Source organism: Balaenoptera ricei, chromosome 6 (genome assembly GCF_028023285.1).
Source record: "Balaenoptera ricei isolate mBalRic1 chromosome 6, mBalRic1.hap2, whole genome shotgun sequence".
In the NCBI taxonomy this organism is placed as follows: Eukaryota; Metazoa; Chordata; class Mammalia; order Artiodactyla; family Balaenopteridae; genus Balaenoptera; species Balaenoptera ricei.
Genome location: NC_082644.1, coordinates 74,003,593 through 74,025,808, shown reverse-complemented (window position 1 = coordinate 74,025,808; position 22,216 = coordinate 74,003,593). Strand labels below are relative to the sequence as shown.

At 41.8% G+C, this 22,216-nt stretch overlaps 1 protein-coding gene across 12 annotated transcripts in view; it reads left to right on the top strand.

Annotated features, from left to right (window-relative positions):
- TRPM3 (transient receptor potential cation channel subfamily M member 3) overlaps positions 1-15,425 on the top strand; it is a 941,238-nt gene extending 925,813 nt beyond the window's left edge. For 9 of the 12 annotated variants that reach the window (XM_059924893.1, XM_059924892.1, XM_059924891.1 and 6 more), the window contains one exon: positions 5,611-13,899. In XM_059924893.1, the coding sequence (XP_059780876.1) occupies positions 5,611-7,063 (1,453 nt within the window). In that variant the 3' untranslated portion in view covers positions 7,064-13,899. Of the gene's footprint in view, positions 1-5,610; positions 13,900-15,375 lie in introns of those variants that run through there. The other 3 variants (XM_059924896.1, XM_059924895.1, XR_009503681.1) reach the window with 2 other exon arrangements.
- The last annotated feature ends 6,791 nt before the right edge of the window (positions 15,426-22,216 follow it).

Sequence of the window (22,216 nt, the reverse complement as noted above, 5' to 3'; positions counted from 1 at the left end):
AATTAAAACCAGGGCTTTTTCACGTGAGCTAATTCAAATATCCTCAAACCTCTTCTTGTGAAATGTTTGTTTTTAACCTAAAATCAAGACTTAACATCCATCGCTGTGAAATTTTTCTTTAATTTGTTCCCCCTTTGGCTCATTATTCTAGCATTTTTAAGGACAACTTTGGATCTTGATTTTATCATCAGTCTATTAATTTTTCATCCTATTCTTTTTATATCATTGTTTGCTTGATAAGCATACCTACTATGCCTTCAACATAATCCACCAAAATGTCATCAGCACAGATCAGGTGAACCAAGACAGAACTAAGATATTGCATGACTCCAAAAAATACCTCTCATGGCGACATCGGCCCATTGGTTAATCAGGCAGCCAGGTGTCCACATTTCTTTAGTCACTCCAGTGTGTCAACCTCCCTTCTAAAATCACAATGTACTTCATCAAAAGTATTGTGCATCTGTGTCTCTCTATTAGTCTAGACTATCAAAAGAGAGGCAAGATTAACATTGTAATCTTGAGCCCATGTAGTCTCTGTTAACTAATCCTATCTCTTTAAAGTACTCAAAAGATACCATCTGCTTAATTACCTACGACGAAGCCATTCTGTAATGCTGCCTAGAATTGATGTCAAACTCCCAGAATTCCTAGAATCCAGGAATGTTGAATGTCAGGAAAACATTTCCTATCTGCAGTCTCCTGGCATTTCTTTTCTTTTTTTTTTTTTTAAATTAATTTATTTATTTTGGCTGCATTGGGTCTTCGTTGCTGCACGTGGGCTTTCTCTAGTTGCTGTGAGCAGTGGGCTACTCTTCATTGCAGTTCGCGGGCTTCTCACTGCGGTGGCTTCTCTCGTTGTGGAGCATGGGCTCTAGGCGCACAGGCTTTAGTAGTTGTGGCACGCGGTCTCAGTAGTTGTGGCTTGCAGGCTCTAGAGCGCAGGCTCAGTAGTTGTGGCCCACGGGCTTAGTTGCTCCACAGCATGTGGGATCTTCCCGGACCAGGGATCGTACCCATGTCCCCTGAATTGGCAGGTGGATTCTTAACCACTGCACCACCAGGGAAGTCCCCGGCATTTCTTTTTACTTCCCTTTGGTTTTTAAGGGTCACGTACATTTTCTGTTGATCAGAGACGGAAGTTCTTTTCTGGTTCTTTTAACTCATTTAAAGCAGAATTTGCAAACTGGTTGCTCGTGGGCAGCATCTGCCCACAGAGGGCTGTTGTGTTGAGCTTGCAGTGATTGTTAAAATTCACTCCGAATGCCTTTGGACTGGGGGTGCTCTCTGCTGCCACAGAATCCTTGCCTCTGTTCTCTTATGCCTTGCCTGCTTCACCTACTTACTTGATCTGCCCTTCTATAGGCATTTGATTCTCAGACCCCTAACTTAAAGCTTCCAGTTAATCCTCACCATCACCCCACCCGTAGGGCCCCACCTGTCAGAAGTTTCAGTTTGAATTTTCTCCTTGACAGTAACAATTTAAGCAAACTGGGATATACATTATTCCTTGTTGTCATCTTTTAATCTAACATTATCTTTCCCAGACCAATGGGCTCTATACCCTTTTTTCACTTCACCTAGATCCCAAAAGTATTAGACAATGACTATTAATAGTATATACAACTTATAATTTTTCATAACAAAGAGAGAGGAATAACTTAGGATATATGAAATTTATAAATAATCCAAAAATAATGTAAGCCAAAAAAATGGGCTTCACCCACTTGCCACCATGACTTTTTCTAAAACTGATCTTTGATATCTCCATTGATAGAACCAAGTTTAAACCTTTCTCCCTGTTTTTGGTTAGTGAGAAGGATAATTGCCCCAAAGGGAAGGGTAGGTGACCCTAAAGGACTTAAATAATTCACAAATTAGGTATCAGTCTGTGGATAAGCAAGAGTTAGCTTTAGCTGCTCTGCATCGTTGCCTTTGACCTGAAAACCTGTGTCAGTATACCCTTTCCCCCTTCCCCCCCGCAAGAGTCCCCACAATTGGGTTCATGTGTTCTGGGATTGTTTTTGCTCTTCATCCTACACCCATTCTACTGCTAGCACTCCAGGGAGTATTTGAAATTTAGAGCAGGCATGGTCTGCCAATTCTCTTTTTCCTTTTACCATATTTGCTTTAACTACATTTTGAGGTTATCAGAAAAGAAGATGAATTTCTGGAAGGTAATACAATAATCCTTAAGAAATTACATATTGAAGTTGAAGTTTTCTGTGCCACCAGAATCTTCTTTTGAATGCCCTTTTCCTTATCACACTGGCTGTTAGAGGCTGGTTGTTTTACTACCTGGTTTTTGTTTGTTTGTTTGTTTTACCAGCCTATTGAGTCCTCTCTAATGGGCTCCTTGCTGTCACTTTCTTGGCCTCCCGGGAACAGGAGCCACCTCACATCTTTCCAGGGTTCTGTTGGGTCCCTGTTGTGATTGCCTTGTGAGTTATTCTGAAATAAGCCATGCAAGGTCTGGAGATTTGAAAGAGGGAAAGAAAAATAAAGTGTTCCTTCATACAACATCTTCCTTTCCACAGTTCCTTCTTCTTTTCTTACTTAGTCACTTCCCATATCTATCTCGTTAAGGATTCTTATTGATCCTTAAGTTCTTATAATTCTTATCTCCATTTTATCTCCTGATTTATTTGACTGGAGTCAGCTCCTAGAAACTACAATCATGACTCGAAACTCTCGGTTTGTTCCTCAGACCTATTTTTATCTGTGATGCGTGCCCATTTGCAAATAACTTTTCAAGAATTCTTTTTTAAAGATTAAGAGAAGTACTCTATTTATGGAACAAGCATATGTAAACTTGACTCTAGGAACGTTTATTCTTTTATAACTCCTACATTAAACCCCTATCAGTTATATCCGTGCCCTAATTGATGATATAATTAGGTGGTTAAACACATCTAGAATTCTGAAAGGAAATGGATCAAACAGTCCTTTTTTTTTTTCTTTTTTAAATTCAAATCTTACATTCCAAAGCACCTCAGAGCCCACAGGAGAGTTAAGATTTGGTGAAGAATAGCTCCTTGGTCCTGTTCTAGCAGGCTTTCCTCCCCTACTTCCATCCCCTGGAGCCATGCTTCTTTATCTTTGCTCTTGAGGCTCCACTGGGCACCTCCTTGCTTTCCTGGACGACCCTCTTCCTCCTTGTACCTCCTCTCTCTTCCTCCCATCCCCTTGGGCTCCTTAGTTTCTGGGTTCCATTTATTCCCCACAACCAAGTCCTTAGTCTTCAATTGCCTCTTGGTGCCTTAGCTTGGCCTCTCACCTGCTAGTTTTCTCTGCAGTATTGGATCCTGGGGCTAAAGCGAGGTGGGATGCAGGGAGGGGAGGGTCCCACAGTGCAGGGAGATAGCTCACCATGCTCAAACCAATGATCGCATGCAGTTATGCTCAGAGAGCATCTTTATTTCTTTCCATACCGACCTTGTATGCACCAGACTCCAGGAAAGGGCAGGAGAGGGAGGAAGAAAACTATCCTGCCTTTTGTTACTCTGCCAACACTAAAAAGCTAGGTGGACCCAGTACCTAGAGTATCCAAAACAAAACTCCTCATTCTATAGAAATGTACCATCTGTCCTTCTCTTGACTTTAATGAAGAAGTATTTTTGTCCACTTACTCAAAGCTTATTGAATTACAAAAAAAAAATGAAATTGTAATACTTGAAAACTCCATAGGCTAGATGGTGAAGAAGTGAATTGTAAGTCTGTAAGACACACAAACTTATTATTGTAAGTAATTTGTTTCTCAGGCTATGTTTATACCACAAAACAAAGTGAAACAGAGGAAAGTTGAATTTTCCTTCTGAATCATCTGTGTTAGCTGAATGAATAACATTGTGTTTGCCAGACACAGAATTGCTCGATTTATAAGTCTTCTGGAAATACACCTGGGCATGATGGCAGAGTGTGCCTGGACCCTGGGAGGCTCTGGATTGGCTATGGAGCAGCAGGAAGGAGCAAAAGAAAAAGATGTTCCCAAAGCAGGGCTCTTGAGAACAGTCCACAACCTTGGACCAGTGAAGGGAAGCTGAGAGGTAAAAGAGCAGAGTAGGTAGAGTGAGTTGGGAGGTTGTTGCTAAGAGAGGCAGAGATGGGCCCCAAGGCCGCAGCAGCAGAGAAGGAGGAGGAGACTTTTAAAAGGCCTCAGGTCCCTCAGCGAGGGGGACCACATGCCTCTCATTTCATTCTGGCACTGAAACGTATAGTCTTCTCTGATAGAGGCACTGCTACTGTCAACCCACCGTCACCATCACCACCACCACCACCACCCCAGCTGGAGGGACCCAGGTCTGATGCCCACCGCTCTTCGTAATGCATGCAGCCATGTTCCTTTTCAGGGTCAGCAGTCAAGTGATTAGCTGTGCATATTGGAAGTATTGGAAAAGTATCTTTATCCTCCCCAAAAAAGTTGTGAATGGGTCTTATTTAGACTCTCCAAAAGATTTGCCTTTGGGCATCTAAAAGTGAAAGTTTGAGCTCAAACCAAAACTTGGCTTTGGTTTGTCCTTTCCAAGTTAATTTGAGCAGGTGAAAATGTGGCACAATTTTATTTTAAATGTGTGGTCTCTGTCTTTATAAATAAATGGCCAGGCAACCTATTAGACAGTTGAAATCAAGTTCATCACAGTGATTAACTCAGTGAACCTTTATTGACACCTGGCACATATTGGGCTGGCAACACGGAAATGGGAACAGGAATATGAGGCAGATCACACGCCTAAGAATTTCCAGTAGGGAGGGTCAAGACCTGGAGAAATAACTGTAATATAAAGCATCTGTGATCAGCTACCTAGAGAGACAGAGAGAGAGGAGTAGGACTATTCATTTATTGATAGCCACTCCAGAGTAATTTACCATAAATCACTCTATGTAATCTTGGCTGAATTTCTTGATGTTTGATTTTCCTTTATTAATGAAAGGATTTGGTTAAATTAGATCAGCTCCAGGTGACTCAGTAACAGTACTATATCAGTTCCTCTGGAGGCACTCCATTCTAAAAGGATTGTTGTGAATAACAACAACAACAAAAGATTATTATATAAAGGCAAAATAAACATAATCCCAGTCCATAGAATACAAATTTAAATGTACACTGCAGTAAGAACAGCTACATTCTGCAGTTCCACTGCAAAATTCTGGGTAAAGTTATCCAAATGTAACATTCTCATTTTGTTGGTGACTGATAAGCCAACACCCTAATACTTATTTAGGTCATTGAACCCTGCCCCAAGCCACAGCAAAGCCAGGAGGGTGAGAAAAGGTGGGACTTTGGCCCACTTTACTTCAAGAAGAACTACTCAACTTTGGTGTTTATTTATTGGGATTGAGCATTAATTTTCACTGAGGGAAAAGGGGATTAGTAGCTAAAAACCGCTGGATTCAGTAATCTCTAAAGCCTCTTCCAGCTCCAGAAGATGGAGATTCTGTGATTCTCAGTGGCAGGGTCACTGCCATCCTCTCCTCCCCACCCCCCTTAGTTTCCCTCCAGTGGGACAGCGAGGGCACCGAGTCTGGGTGCAACTGTGATCCCCTCTGTGCTCTCCAGCCTCCCACAGAGAAACCAGCCCCAAGTGACTCTGGTTCTCTTTTCCCTCCCAGGGTGGAGAACATGTCCATGCGGCTGGAGGAAGTCAACGAGAGAGAACACTGCATGAGGGCCTCGCTCCAGACCGTGGACATCCGGCTGGCACAGCTCGAGGACCTCATCGGGCGCATGGCTACAGCCCTGGAGCGCCTGACGGGTCTGGAGCGGGCCGAGTCCAACAAAGTCCGCTCGCGGACCTCCTCAGACTGCACAGACGCAGCCTACATTGTCCGCCAGAGCAGCTTCAACAGCCAGGAGGGGAACACCTTCAAGCTCCAGGAGAGCATAGATCCTGCAGGTGAGGAGACCTTGTCCCCAACTTCTCCAACCCTAATGCCCCGTATGCGAAGCCACTCTTTCTATTCAGTCAATATGAAAGACAAAGGTGGGATAGAAAAGTTGGAGAGTCTTTTTAAAGAAAGGTCCCTGAGCCTACACCGGGCTACTAGTTCCCACTCTGTAGCAAAAGAATCCAAAGCTCCTGCAGCCCCTGCAAACACCTTGGCCATTGTTCCTGATTCCAGGAGACCGTCTTCATGTATAGACATCTATGTCTCTGCCATGGATGAGCTCCACTGTGATATAGACCCTCTGGACAATTCCATGAACATCCTTGGGCTGGGAGAGCCAAGCTTTTCGGCTCCAGTACCTTCCACAGCTCCTTCAAGTAGTGCCTATGCAACTCTTGCACCCACAGACAGACCTCCAAGCCGGAACATTGATTTCGAGGACATCACCTCCATGGACACTAAATCTTTTTCTTCAGACTACACCCACCACCCGGAATGCCAAAACCTGTGGGACACTGAGCCTCCGATGCACCACACCATTGAGCGTTCCAAAAGTAGCCGCTACCTAGCCACCGCCCCCTTTCTTCTAGAAGAGGCCCCCATCGTGAAATCTCACAGCTTTATGTTTTCTCCTTCGAGGAGCTATTATGCCAACCTTGGGGTGCCTGTGAAAACAGCAGAATACACAAGTATTACAGACTGTATTGACACAAGGTGTGTCAATGCCCCCCAAGTGATTGCTGACAGAGCCACCTTCCCGGGAGGTCTTGGAGGAAAAGTGGAGGACTCATCATGCTGCCATCCCGAACGAGAAGCAGAACTGAGTCACCCCAGCTCTGACAGTGAGGAGAATGAGGCCAAGGGCCGGAGAGCCGCCATTGCAGTACGCCCCCAGGAGGGTGATAATTCAGACAGAACCCTGTCCAACAACATCACAGTTCCCAGGATAGAGCGTGCCAACAGCTACTCAGCAGAGGAGCCAAGTGTGCCATATGCACACACCAGGAAGAGCTTCTCCATCAGTGACAAACTTGACAGGCAGCGGAACGCAGCAAGCCTGAGAAATGCCTTCCAGAGGAGTAAGTCCTCCAAGCCAGAGGGCCGAGGGGACAGTCTGTCCATGAGGAGACTCTCCAGAACATCCGCTTTCCACAGCTTTGAAAGCAAACACAACTAAACCTTCTAATAAGCTTTGCAGGAGGCTCAAGAATCCAGCCCTAAAACTCTCCCCAAAATTCACCTGTTCCCCTTCCTTGAAACTTATCTGCTTTATTCTTAGCTGAGCAAAACAAATATTGCCTTGGGAGGTATTAACTCAAAGGTGACTTCTGGCCAGAGATCAAGAAAGCATTTGTTCTGGCCCAGTGCCAAACACGGAATTTAAGTCATGTTCACACTTGATGGGTAGGGAGGGGAAAGAGGGAGAAGAAGGGTTGAGGTGAATGTGTATCACTAGTCACTTCAGAAAGCCATGAGTTCTGGGAATGAATGGGGCTTCAAGCACTGTCCGTGCCAGGAGGCATCTTTCCATTTCTGACCATTATCAAGAGTTTTAGGATGCAGGGCTAAATTGCAAAAATAAAATAAAATAGTCAGCATACAAATGAGATATTCTAAACTTTCAATTCTGTTTTCTTTTCACATTGGCTCCATCACTGGTGACTGATGAAGAGCATCCTTTTTATTCAGTATAAGCCGGCAGCAAGCAGTTCTACCTAACGTCCCACATCCTTCTCATGCCAACACTTCTGTAATTGATCATTATAAAGAAAAAACAAGGTAACAGTCATAGTTCACCTGTCTCTTATATATTCGTTTCTGGTGCCACAACTTTTATCTTTTTTGAAGAAAATAAAGGGAAAAGAAATGCCTTTTTGTATTGCAATCAAAATGAAAGAAGAATTGATGTTAAAAACAAATGTCAAGTGGTTTATTATAAACAGTGGGCATTCAAGCATAGTCAAGCAAGCTCAGGATGAATGTAATTAAATAATTTTATATTTTTTAATTTATTTTGTATCTCACCTGTCTTCAGTGAAGCCACTCACTGAATATGTAATAGTGAACTTAAAAAAATAGTAGGCAGAACTCACCTAAAACTGCCATATGAGATACTGTTATCTTCTCACCATCCATGTCATGTGTGATGCTGCTGTGTGACCTTCATCATTTGTATGAGTCTACCATGTCTTCTGAACGTCTCCAGGATGTAACTGCCAATTTCCTGCACCACTCATCACATGAGCATTTTGTATATGAATATCTGGTTACATGTGGATATTTTCATACCTAGAGTTTTGCCATTTAATCTGAGCTCAGCATAAATTTAATTGGAGTTTTTCAAGGGCTGGTATCTTTTTTATGGAATGTTCCAAAGCACTTTTTAAGGAAGTTTCAAAACCATAAATAACCTTAGAATTGACTGGGAGTTTGGTATCAACCCAAGCCATCAGTTGCAGGCATACCATGAATATTTTTCTTATACACAGAGTTATAAACAAGATACAGTAGACTAAAATAGAAAACAAACATGTAAAGAGTTCTGTAGTATATGCTGCTTATATACATATATATGCATTTACCCAGGGAGACATGTTAATATATAGTATATAAACAGACATATAGAGCTGTCTTAAAAGGCTTGGACTTTTCTATCACCTTGAGATATAACCAGGATTTTTTACTATCCAAGGAGTTCCATTGAAAGAGTTCATTATATTAAATTTTGACAGATGTTGAAATTATGAATTTTTTAAATCCCTATGACCTCAGCTTTTCCTTGTACCAAACTAGAACATGACTCACTGCCTTCCCTCTGCCCCTTTTTGTGCGGACGCACTTGCTGTCATGACGTCTCATTTAGTCTGGTTTCTCCTACACAAAGCGATTATGCCAAGTACAATCAGAATAGACATGCCAGTCTAAGCCAGATAGTATTATGGACTCGAGAATACAGGCATATGTTTCTAGATCCGAGTCTGGATTTCAAGTGGGATAAAGAATTCTTGACCCTCAAATCTTCGGATTCCTATTTGGATCACTGATTTCAAAGCGAATCAACATCTTTAAGGAAAAAGACTTAATGTCTCTGACCCCAAATACTACCTGGCTCTTTTGTTTCTCTGTAGTTATGAACTCCAAATTGTCTCACTATGTGAAATCAAGTAAGTACGTGGACAAAATCTCTAGCCTTTAAATATTTAAACAAAACCCAAAACCTTCTGCACAAGCTTTTCAGTCGTAGAGATAATGATGTGGCCACATATAAAGAATTAAAGAATTCCTTCTTCACTCCTTGGATTTAAGTGAATAAGAAATAAGTCACCAGAGTCCCTCATATATAATTGCTCTAGAAACACTTAATTTTTATTGAACTCCATATTGGCTATTTCCCCCTCAGCAAACACACGTTTGAGAATAGATCAGTTGCCCTTAAACTTCCTTGAGTCACGAATCTCTATGAGGATCTAATGAAAGCTCTGGGCCCGCTTCCCAGAAAAAAATGTACGTACGTGCAAAGTTGCAATATACCTTAAAGGGTTCATGCACCCCTGGTTCCATATTGATTGAGAATGAGGAGGAGGAACCATGTTTGTTCATAATCAATGCAGTTGTAGTAGGCACTTTACATTTCAAGACCATTTCTCTGTGACTCTCAGGAAGGCCAAGTCTCAGCACCAGAGTTTGAACCAAGATTTTGTTATTTTTGTTCCTTAGATTAGCTTTTGCTAGTCTGATGTACTTACATCCTAACACTTTGATGGTTTTACGTATGGAGCACATTTACAAAGCCAGAAGCCTCTCTAAATCTGTAGAGGAATCTAAGAAGGAGGTGAAATCATTATTCTCTGACCACAGAGCAGGATATCACAGCACCTCCAGAGCCTCATTCTGGACCAGATTGAAAGTAGGGGAAAGAAATTATGAGCATGCGTGTTTCCATTCATCGTGATTTCTGGAGAGAACTGAGCAGAACCTAGGAAACAAAGTATTTAACAGCCCTGACCTTGTGACTACCTGGTCCTTTTGTTGTGCATGAAAATGAAGTTCTTACATCTTTTGTGAAGTGTGTGAAATATATAAGCCAAATTTAAGTGACTTTAAACACAACCTGTGTAACTTTCATGAGCCATTTCTTTCCTCTGCACTTACATGTGTATTATGTTTCCACCCATTTCTTTCCATTTCTGGGTGTTCTGCACACCGACGTGGCATTGGTTCTGTGGCCTTGTACAGTCAGCTTGTGTCCAGCTCATTTATTTCACCATGTCCCTGATCGAGGGGACATTAATTACCTGTCTCTGTGAATTAAGCAGCCCGTGAGCAGCAAGTTACTGAGGAATGTAAATAAAGTCATAGAGCGCTCAAGGAAGTAATAGCTTTGGTTTAATCATATGCTTCTGAGGTGCCAATTTTTATATACTACTATATGTAATGATTTGTTCTAAATTACTCAGTCCTTTTGGAAAAAAAAAAAGTAAGGATGTCTAATGAAAATGACCATGGAAATTCCTGATTAACCAACATACTTTATACTTATACTTAGAAACTCCCTCCTTAATGGATTTCAGTGAAGCTGGAAAGCTTGAGTGTAATTGTCGTGACTAGTCTGAGTATTTCTCCAGCCAAAAGGTGTATTAGGGGTCAGAATGCAGCACTTTACAGAACTGGATTTTTTTTTAAGTCTAAGCTTCCAGGTCTAGGATATTATATAGCACTTTGAAAGTTCCCCCTTTAAAAAATATATATCAGAATAATCGAATGAGAAAAATGTACTTGCAAGAACACAAAATGTGTTTCTTCTGAATGTTTCAAATGTATTCTAAAAGATGGTTTCTATAGATAATATTATGGTAGGTAACTGGATAGCACATTTTTTCTACTTTCTGAGGCTGTACAGTCTAATCTTTCTGAATGTTTGGGCTGTTTAACTTCTGTAATGATAATAAATATTATCCAGTCATCGATCATGCTATATCTATAGGCTATACCATTCGATGTGTGTGGGGCAATGCTGTATTATAAAACACATGTAAACATATATGTAACCCGTGTTTAACTCAGCATAGTTGTAGCATGTGGTTGTATTAATGAACGTTACAGGACAGCTTTATAATCATTTACAAATCTGTAACATTCAATAAAGAAGCACATGTTGCAAGGATTAATGATGTTCCCAATTCCACGTTATTTAGCATCCTCGTGAAATGGGCACTTTTGTTCCTGATCTGCTTTATGTCTTTCACATTCCCGTAGACCACTGTAAAATATTCGTATAAGCTGATGTGCATCTTCTAACCAGCCCTGCGAGCTGTGGTAGGCAAGTTGTGATTCTGTGAAAGACAAACTGGCATGTTATACAAAAGACTATATGACAAATGAACTGAAAATAGTATTTTAAGCTCCAGTTGAATTAGCTGTTTGTTTACATCTGCTAACCCAACGTGGAAGCAGTGTACAGTATTTTATAAATATGTTCATGTAGTAACACTGTTATGTTTGTCTCTAGATAAAGTGATGCTAGTGTGTAGGTGGTTATATCCTTGTTCTAGATATTGCATTATAGCTCACTTTTCTTTAATAATAGTAATGTGACTTAAATGAAGTAATCCCGCTCCAAATCCAGTCTTAATTTTGTGGCAACAAAATGCATGCACTGCTTTATGCGTTTCTTTTGACTTTTTAAAGGCACTTAACATTTTACTGTTGCCTGCTGTGACACTTAAACCAGTTAGGAACTCACTCAAAATGTCGGGCTTCTTACACTGTTTGGGGATTATGTCCAGTTTTTTAAAATTAAAAACAAAAAAGCAACCAAGTATTTTTTATTATTTTTTTAAGCTCTGCACAAATAATATGGACTAAAGTATTAACCACAGGGCATATAGCCATGCGAGACCTGGATGTAGCTAGCCAATACTAAGGTCTAGGTGTTGGTGCATCTGTGATATATGAAAGACATGTTTCTGATTCTTTAGGGCCATTAGGTGCAGATTGCTAAAACAGAGATGAGAGGGAGAAGTCCATTCGTGACAGTGTAGAAATCCACATATCAGTATGAATGAATCCAGTGGACAACATATGACCACGCTCCTACCTTGGGGCTTTTTTCACCTTCTGTGTGAGCCTGGCCCAGGGGAGGGGAGAGATGGGTGACTGGGTGTGTGATTGAGCACTGGGTGACTCTGAAGAGTTTGCCTTGTAAGGAAATCACCATTTCATTGTTAGAAGCCATTCAACATCTGGACAAGAGAGGAGCCAATTTGCACAACTTACACATCTTACAAATGATGGCTTCTCAACGAGTAGAGAGAACTTTTCTCTCAGCCTGCACTGGCCTAAGCTTTCTCTCCTTTTTACCTGTCAAACAGTCTCTTTCTCAGATTGGAGTCAGCCAAAGGAGGGGTTGGTTCTGATTTAAGGAAAACAAGATTTTTTTTCCTTTTCTTTTGTAATTCGTTTGAGAATGTAGTTGTGTTACCTTTTCTCTGATGAATTCCTTGCACTGATCGCTGCTAATGAAATCAAGACATGACCGTGTCTACATGTCATCTAAGAGAGGAATTCGGTGGCCCAGTAATCCCGACGGCGGTAAGAGTGAGGTGAATTTTCCCTCCCCTAACTTACCTAGTCTACTGGCCCCATTAAACCTTCAGGCCATTGCCTATTTACACAGTGTTGTGTGCTGGGAAGTGAAAAGGACATGTGTGGCCATAAGGCCATAGGCTTTCTGATGAACATCAGTGCCAACCTTGACCCAGGCCTTCCTCTGGAGCAGGCAGGCTGCTGAGAGCTGTGGGACACAGAGGGGAGTTCAACCTTGTGCCTGGGTGCACAGCCTTCTTCACCCCTTTAACTTTCTTCCTTTCTCTTGACCCAGCACCAGGTGTTTTTTGCCAGACCAGTTGACTCTTGCTCCTATTACCTCAATACCCTCTGGACACTGGCACAGTAAACTGAAACAGTGGTTACAAACATTCAGACTTTGTCCAGCCCTCACCTTCCCACTGGCTTTTCATCCTCCCCGCAACTCTACCCCACATGCTCCTAACTTGGCTGGTGTTTGCATCAGCCTCATCAGTTCTTTGCCTGTCTGAATCCCAACCCTCACATCTTCACCCCAGCTTCTCACATGTCGTCAGCACCGGCCATCTGCACCTAGATTGTGGGGTTGCAAACTCAAATATGTGGAGAAGCTGGATCCAGAACACAGATGTGTCAGTTGGGCTGGCGAAAGACAACAGGAAGAAGTAGGGTTTGTAGGGCACGAGAGAACATGTGTCCTGCTGCAAAGACATTCACATTCAGATGTGCAAACACTGTGCTAGCCAAACAAACGTGTCTGCCAGCAGCTTTCAGTCCCAGAGGCAATAGTTTGGGACCTCTGAATCAGAGCCAACCAGGATCATATTCTTGATTCCAACTTACTGAGTATATACACAAAATACACTGAAAATGGAGGCGGGAGGGAAAGAAACTCACCCTATTCAGGGTTCCTCGTGTTCTCCCAAATGATATGTGCATGTATATTTGCTAGCTGCATCATTCTGGACCTAAAGTCAGGATCTTTGTGAGGAAGATTCAGAAGAAGAGGACCGTAGCATTGTATCGAGGCTTGTCTGCTTCCTGTCACTACAGTGTCTGACCTGAGTTCTTACTGCTGCTGCCGTGCAGAACGATCCATGCAGTATACTGTACTCATAGCCGTTTCATAACACAGGACTTAGCCTCTCATTTGTAAACGTTCTAACCATAGTTTATAATGGGGAAAATTATTCAAATATCATTTTTAAATGAATTCCTATAAACAGTTTTGCAGTTGGGTTTCTTAAAGACATATACATCTTTTCGTTCTTTGTGTATAGACAGACAGTGGTTTGCATATCTATCGACATTATAAATACATATAAATCCTTAGAGGAATTGTTCTTTTTTAAAGGTCTCTTATTGGATTCACAGTGCACTTTGAGCTTGTTCGTTTAGATATATAATTCAAAGCAGAAGTTGGCAGATACTACGGGAGAAACTTTCTGAAATTTCTGTAACAAATGATTTGCAATAAAAAAAAAAGAAAAACTCAGTAGTTCAAAACATGACTTGGACTTCCTTGTGCATTTATTTGCCACCATGTGATCTCCACCATTCTCATGCCAAGAATTGTTGGGGTACAGAGAGACAATTGCCTTGGGCTCCATAAATTACTTGTAGAGCAGAGGCTGCAACTGGTGGTCTGTGGGTCATATCTAGCCAGCAGAGAAGGGGTGTTGTTGTCCAGCACAAATATGTTCACTTCAAATAATAGTGGGAAGAGAAATTGCAGAACACATATATGTACAGTCTTTTATTTTAAAAAATATTTGTTGAGCACCTACTCTGTGCCCAGTAGTGTGCCAAGGTGAATAACGCAGGCAAAGGCCCTACCCCTGTGGAGTTTTAAGCCTAACTGTAATAAAGTGTAATCATATATAGTTTTGTAATTACCATTTCGCCGCCTAAGAAATAGAGCATGAAAAGTAAGAATCTGTAGGTTCAGAGGAGTGACAGTGCTCTGTGTCTCAGGGCAAGGAAGGCCCTATGGGGTAGGCTACACCAGAATGTGCCCTGAAGAACAAGGGGAGTTTAACTAGCCGATACGAGGAGGACATTCCACGTAAGGGGGACATTTTTTTTTTTAATTGACGCATAGTTACTGTACAATACGGTATAAGCTACAGGTGTACAATATAGTGATTCACAATTTTTAAAGGTAAGGGGGACATTAACTTGATAAGCAGCCAAATGTTACAGTGCTTCATCCTGGTTAGAACCTCTAAGCAGCCCCAGCTTCACGGGCTGCATCTCCAGCATGGACCCTGATGTTGAGAATGAGGCTTTGTTCCAGTGAGCACCTTTATCTTTACTTTTCCCACTGGCTCTGTCTAGTCAATTTTTTGAAAATGGAATGGCTGGCATAGCTTTCTGCACATTTATGTAACACATACAATATTCAATCATGTGCCCTCAGATTTCCTGTAAAATCAGGTCAACCATCATTTGCTGCCAAAATCTCAGATTTAGACCAACATGGGGCTTCCTTGAAGGACGTATTAATGGAGGTAGAGAAAGACTAAACTCTCTAGAGACAATATATCATCATTTCCTTTTTTACATTACCCAATTTGATTAAAAGCCGGAAGACAGCTTACCATAGAAAGGCCTGGTTTACCACACCCTTGTCTGTGGAAAGTTCTCAGTAATTATTTCCTTTTCACCATGCCTGATCTCTGGTCGTTAACTTGGCCTCTGCCCTAACGTACAGCACATTACTTTTTTATAGTATGAACCATTTCCCAGAAGCCTTGGGCTGTGTCACAGTCATTATCTTACAGTATATCATCAGATAGACATGATGACACAATGCGGACACCCTAGAAAGGCCTTCACTCAAAATCATGAACTGTTGCCCCAGTATTCTTTACCTCAGGCACTAAACAATTTTTTTTTTTACAGACTGTATTAATCTGCTAGGACTGCCCTAACAAAACAGCACAAACTGGGTGGCTTAAACAACCGAAATGTATTGAATCTAGACCTGGAGGCTGGAAGTCCAAGATCTGGTACTGGCAGAATAGGTTCCTTCTGAGGGCTGTGAGGGAGAATCTGTTCCAGGCCTCTCTCCTGCTTCTGGTGAGTTTCTGGCAATCTTTGGCATTCCTCGGCTTATAGAAGCATCACCCTGATCTTTGCCTTCATCTTCACATAATGTTCTCCCTGTGGTCCGTATTCAAATATTCCCTTTTTATAAGGACACCAGTATGGGGCCCATCCTACCCCAGTATGGCCTTACCTCAACTAATTGTGTCCACAATGACCCTATTCCCTAATAAGGTCAAATTCTGAGGTACTAGAGGCTAAGATTTCAACATATAAATTTTGGGGTGGCAAAATTTAACCCTTAACACTGGGTGAATTTGTGAATAGGAGTGTGATGGTCACACTATCACACACACCTGTCTTTTTAATATCTTTTAAGGTAAAGAAATCAGAATTCAAGAATCAATTGGAAATATGTTGATCAACAGGAGAAAAATATAGATCAATTGTGCCACCGCATGGAGCCATTAAAAATAATTAAATCTTTGTACATTGACATGAAAAAGTGTCATTGGTATATTGTTAAGTCTTTTTAAAAGGAAATACAAAGCAGCATATAGAGTGTAATCCCAATTTTTATAAAAACTAAACCAAGTGTATAGATATGGATATATTTGTATATAAATAGTAAAAAGACTGGAAGAATACACCAAAAGGGAGAGAAAGGAGTAAAAGTTTTGCAGTAGAAATTTTTTTTTTCAAAAATTCAAATACTGTTTAAGAGTAATCTAAAGTGGCCTAAGTGAAGTTGGTTTAAGCATCAATAGACATCAACCAGGGAATTCCCTGGCGGTCCAGTGGTTAAGACTCCATGCTTCCAATGCAGGGGGAGTGGGATCGATCCCTGGTCGGGGAAGTAAGATCCCACGTGCCGTGCACTGTGGCCAAAAAAAAAAAAATAGACATCAGTCAAGAGGGTTTTCTTTGCCTTCTTTCTGCTCTAGGCATTGTCACAATAATCACAAGCCCTGTAATGGCAAGTCCTCTCCCCCCAAGAAATGGTAAAGGTGAAAGAAAAGAAAAGTGGTAGCAATGGTTTAACTACTAATGTCATGAAATTGTAGGCACAAATACAATCAATGCCTTTCCAGCTGGTACTGTTCCTCTGGAAGAACTGAACATTTTATTAAAAAGGCAAGACTGTCGTGACTAAAAAGATAATTACATATTGCAGTTATTTAATTAGAGCTGCTGAAAAAATGGGATGAGCGGCCCAAGTTTAGCTCATCAACACTAAAAGTGTTCATGTAGAAGCAACATGGCCACCAGGAAGGCACCGTGTGGATGGTTTTCACATTCGGTCAGGAAATTGGGCTATTGGGCTGCATGATGTACTCTGACACTCTGCAGAGAATAGAGGAGAGACGCCCTTAGAAGTAAGAGGTAAGAATGAGTATTTGTAGCCTCGCAGGGCCCTAAGTAATATGCAGGACTGAAAAGATAGGAGGTGAGGGTCAGATATTTCCAAGGCTGGAGCCCCAGGCAAAACAGACGCGTAGCCGTGAGAACACATATGGCACACTGGGACAGCCCTGGGCAGCCAACCTGAAAGGGCAGAGGGTTCGCGCTGGAGATTTGTGGGAAAGGATAACAATCCCTGATATTCACTTAATCTCCTCAGTACATCAGTGAATTTGGCATTATTATTCTCCTGTCCCAAATGGGGAAAAGGTGACTCGGCATTTTATACATAAATGCCAGGTTAGAATTTGGACTTTATTCTGAGATAAAGAAAGTGCCTGAAGAATTCTGGGCGAAAATGTGACATGTAAAGATAATGGCATGGCCGAGGAAGGAGAGGTACAGTCAGAAGAACTGCAGGATTCCAGGCAAAAGGAGATAAAAGCCCCTGGATAAAAAGACACTTTGAAGAAATTTCACAACTCTTCCTAATTCCAGAAACATTTCATGGATACTCACTATTTGAAAAACACTTGACCAAGTGCTGGCACATTCTGTTTGAAATGTCAACCTCTTACTTAATTCCCTGGTGAATAACTAGTCATCCTTTCCAGAGGATTATTTTTTACTGTGTGCCCAGCTGAGCATCCTTTGAGATGCCTCCTTGCTGGCAGTTGTTTTATACAGTGTGGAAGAGCTGTACCCTTTCCCTCAGCCACAGTTTTGGCTACATCTTTGGCGAAAGGTGACATTGACCCAAGAGTGCCAATCAGAGCTTTTTCCTTGGGAACTTGGAATAGAGGTAGGGGTGGGGACAATCTCTGGCTACTGAAACCATAACTTAAGGACTCAGGAACTGTCTACCCTCATGTTCCTACATATGGCTGAGCTGCAGAGGAAGTCAGTCTGAGGAGAAAGACAGAAACAAGGAATACAGAGATAGAAGCAATTATGGAAAACAGAAAAATTCTAGACTCTTCCTGGGACGTGACTGTAGTTCACCTTTGGGGTCTAAAAACATCAGTGTCCTTAAATTCCTTGTGTGGTAGGCTAAATAGTGGTCTCTCAAAGATGCGCACGTCCTAATCCCCAGAACCTATGCGTATTACCTAATATGGCAAAAGAGGCTTTGCAGATGTGATTAAGTTAAGGATCTTGAGATGGGGAGATGAGGCAGCCTCAGGACCCACCAGACCCTTCTATACAGGACCCAGATGCTTAAAGCCTTTCAAAAATTACTTAAATGGCATTGCTCTTAGTTATAATTATTCTCCAATAATTCCCCCCACAATACACACAACCCTATCCTTCTCAGTGTTTAATTAAGAAACTTTCTGTCTTATCTTACTTATTTGGTAAGCACAGCAGTGCTTCATCAAATAGAGTGCTGTCTCTGTTTCAGAAAGAAAACTGAGGGACTTCCCTGGCGGTCCAGTGGTTAGGGCTCTGCCCTTCCACTGCAAGGGGCACGGGTTCAATCCCTGGTCAGGGAACTAAGATCCCACATGCCACGTGGCAGTGCAGCCAAAAAAAGAAAAAGAAAATCAAGCTCTCTTTTGCCTCTTTTGTGTCAATCCTGCCAAGGGACCCACATTTTTTTAAGACAGTGGGTGAAGGGGCCATGTGGGAAAGGAGGTGGGTGGAGGGATGGAATTTGTTGACAGAGATCTTTTTTAATGATATTTTCTCTCAGAGATCAAATGTAATCCACACAAAAGAACCTAACTGGTCTCCCCCATGACTCTGGCTTCCAGAGACTGCAGGAGCTGCTCCTAAATTATGTTGCCTTCTTAAGGTTTTCGACCAGACTTGCCTCTGCTATTTGGGATCTCTATGCTGACAGCAAAAGCTCCCTAGTGGCTCTATTTCATTCAACCAATTTTACCGGGCCATTAGCTCAGTCTGCAGCGGCAGAAAACCAGGTCAGTCCTATAAAGTATACAGACTTTCCAAAAATTTTAATAACTGCTTCTTTTCCTAATTTGTTCTCTCGGTTTCTCTGTCTGTTATGTGGAGCTTAGAAGCTGGACCAGATCAGTGGCTCTTAAATTTCTTGAATTATAACCACTTATGGGATCTATTGAAAGCTAGGAACCCTTCTTAGGGAAAAAAGCTTAGATTTGGGAGACTGTTTAAAGGAGCTCCTGGAAGCCCTGAAAGCCATCCAGTGTCACCAAGGGAAGACTCTGAGAAACCCAGGTTAAGAACCAAATGTCTCTCCAGCCCTAGAGTTCTGAGACTCCATGGAGCCTGGCAAAGCAGAAAGCACAGGGTCATTTTGAAACATCTGTCTGCAGAAGAAATCAGGCTGACAGCTGGATGAGCCATGATGCAAGCGTCAGGCGCTCACCCGTCCTCCTTCACAGCTGCTGAACAAATGCACTGAAGTCGATACAGAAGGATCCCGAATTAAGTCAGTCAGTCTATTCCCGATGAAAGCAATGTGAACCATCTGTGCACTTTCAAGTCTCCAGCAATCCACAGATTCCCCAGCCCTCCAACTGGAAGCTCTGCCTGCAAATGAGGGTTAACCAATAGTCTCCTCAATTATCTCAGTATGTCTTAAGATCAGGTTTCCTGCCTGCATCTCATGAAGAACTGTCTGCTGATGAGAAAGCCACCCCTATCTAAGCACCCAGCCTTTCTCATCGTGACTTTATGGGGTTGACACATAACTAGATTTCCTCTCTGTCACACCGGGTATTCTAAGTGAACAGGCTTCGTCTGCTATTTTTTTTAAAGCAGTATGAGCTGCTGTTCCACAAACATGCAGTACAACTATTGTCATATCTCTTTGAACCCTCACATCTTGTTAGCTGAGACAAGTTACAGCTCTTGAGTCTCCCACTCCCTCTTTTTTCCCTCTAACTCTTAACTATGAAAATTTTCAAACATACAGAAACATTGAAAGTACAGGACAATGAAGACTTTCATACCCTCTACCTATGTTCAATGATTATTGACATTTTGCTCTATGTGCTTTCTCTCTGTATATATTTTTCTCCAAAACTGTATGAAAGTAAGTTGCAATAATTGAAACACTTTACTTACACATAATTCAAAATTTATGTCCTAAGAATACTGATATTCTCCTCCATAACCACAATGCCATTATCATGCCTAAGAAAATTATCAATAATCCTTAATGCCATCTAATATCTGGTCCATATTCAAATTTCCCCAGTTGTTTCCAAATTACTTCTGTGGCTAATTTTTATTCCCCAAATCATAACATTTGGTTGACATATCTCTTTAGCCTTTTAGCCTAGAGCAAGGCCCCAGCACACACTAATTTTTCACAACAATGACTTTTTAAAGAGTCCCGGCCAATTGTCTTACAGAACGCCCCACACTCTAAATTTGTATGATTATTTCCTTTTGTCCTGTTCATGCTCCTCTGTCCCCTTTATTTCCTGGAAACTGAAAGCTTGGTCTAAAGACTTCATCAGATTCAGGTTAAACATTTATGGCAGGAATACTTCACAAGTATCTTACATACTTTCACACCACACCAGGAAACGCATAATGCCAGGTGTTTCTGCTAGGAATAGTAGTGCTAAGTTTGACCACCAGATCTCTCCAATGTTAAGATATATTTTACCTCCACAATTCATACACCACCTGTGGGGTGATACTTAGCTAACACGTGAATGTGCCGTTCCCCCACCGACCTTTCACCTAATGGTTTTAGTAACCATTGATACAGCCCTTGACTGAATCAATTATTACATAGCGGATTGCAAAAAGCACCCTCCCTCCCTCCAGAATTACTCAATCCAAAGGATCAGTCCTACTTTCACATTCAAGTGAGGTGAGGATTAGGTCTGATCAGTCTGCCGCTGCCATGACTTCTTGTTGTCACAGGGTGTCACTGTTGAACACTGGCCCTGCACAGCCTCAAATGTCTGGCCCAGATCAGACCACTTCTCAGATCTCTGCCTACCATATTTATTTATATAAAGTACTGTAAAATAATGTTTAGTTTTAGACAGTGTTTATCTTCTCCAAATACTTTTGTGCCAAGAAAGTCGGTTTTTTAAAGCACCCGAATAAGGCACTTTTTGTGTTAAATTTAAAGTCAATAAGTAAAACGGGAGAGAGGCCTGGAGTCATAAATATCTATTTCTTGAGCTTGCTGTAAGCTAAGTTGAAATGCTTAAATGTTTCCCACTTCCACATCACAAAAGAATGACCACAACATCCCATTGCTTTCTATTTTGACAATATGTAATCCATCTCATCCAACTCACCTGTTGGAAGGCAAATGGCTCCACTAAGCAAGCCAGAGATGATAAATGGGGAGCAGAGTCTTTGCTGGCTGTGGTTCATCCATGATGTCTCCCAGGAAGTGAGACTCAGGGGAGCAGATATGAGTGAGGAGACCTCCCATGTGGCTGCCAGGAAGGAAGAGGCCACCAACATGGCATCTCCATACCTGCTCAGCTTCAGGATACAGCATTGCCAGATTGCTTCCCCTCTTATTCAGCATCTGAGTCCTCTAATCTCACTTGTCTGAGGCAGCACCCCCTCTCATCAAGAGACACCCAAAAAAAGACAGACTTTCCATGTGCTGTCTTTCAGTTCTCTATTTGCCCACTGATAAAAGAGAAGAGGGCTGGTGTTTACTGAGTGCTGGCTCTGAGCCAGCCAGTTTGACACATGTTCACATTGAACAGCTACCACAGCCCTAGAAGGTGGGCATTATTATCCCCCTTTTAGAGAGATTATATCTCTTGCTCAGGGACATGCAAATATCACATAACAGAGTTGAGAAATAATCCCAGGTCTGTGTGGCTGGTTAGTCTGATAACTCTTGACCCTCCTTCTAAGTATGTCCCTCTTCTGTTCTTTAAGAACATGTGTCAAAAGGATGGGCATCAAACACTGTTTTAGCCTCTGGAGACTTTGAGCTGAAAGAGAAACTTACTAAGCTACCCACTTTCAACGGCTCTTTGCCTCTCTTCTCTGCTATGATGACTTATGCTCCCTGGGCTAAGCCATTCTGTGCCAGCAGTAGTCTCATTCAAGAAAGCACATCAGAACTCAAATGAGTTGAGTGACATTATGATAGGAGACAGTGCTAAATCTGCTTTCATTTTTTTATTAAGTAAATGTGTACAAACTTTGCAACTTTATTATTTTATCTTTAATTACTGCTATACATATTATTATCTATTATTCTACCGTAATCCTGGGTTGAAAATCCTGATCTAGTTCAACCAACAGCCAAGGAAAGTAAAGCCCCAGTGAAGATAAGTGATTTGCCCAGGTCACACCACTTCTAAGTGGCTTTGCT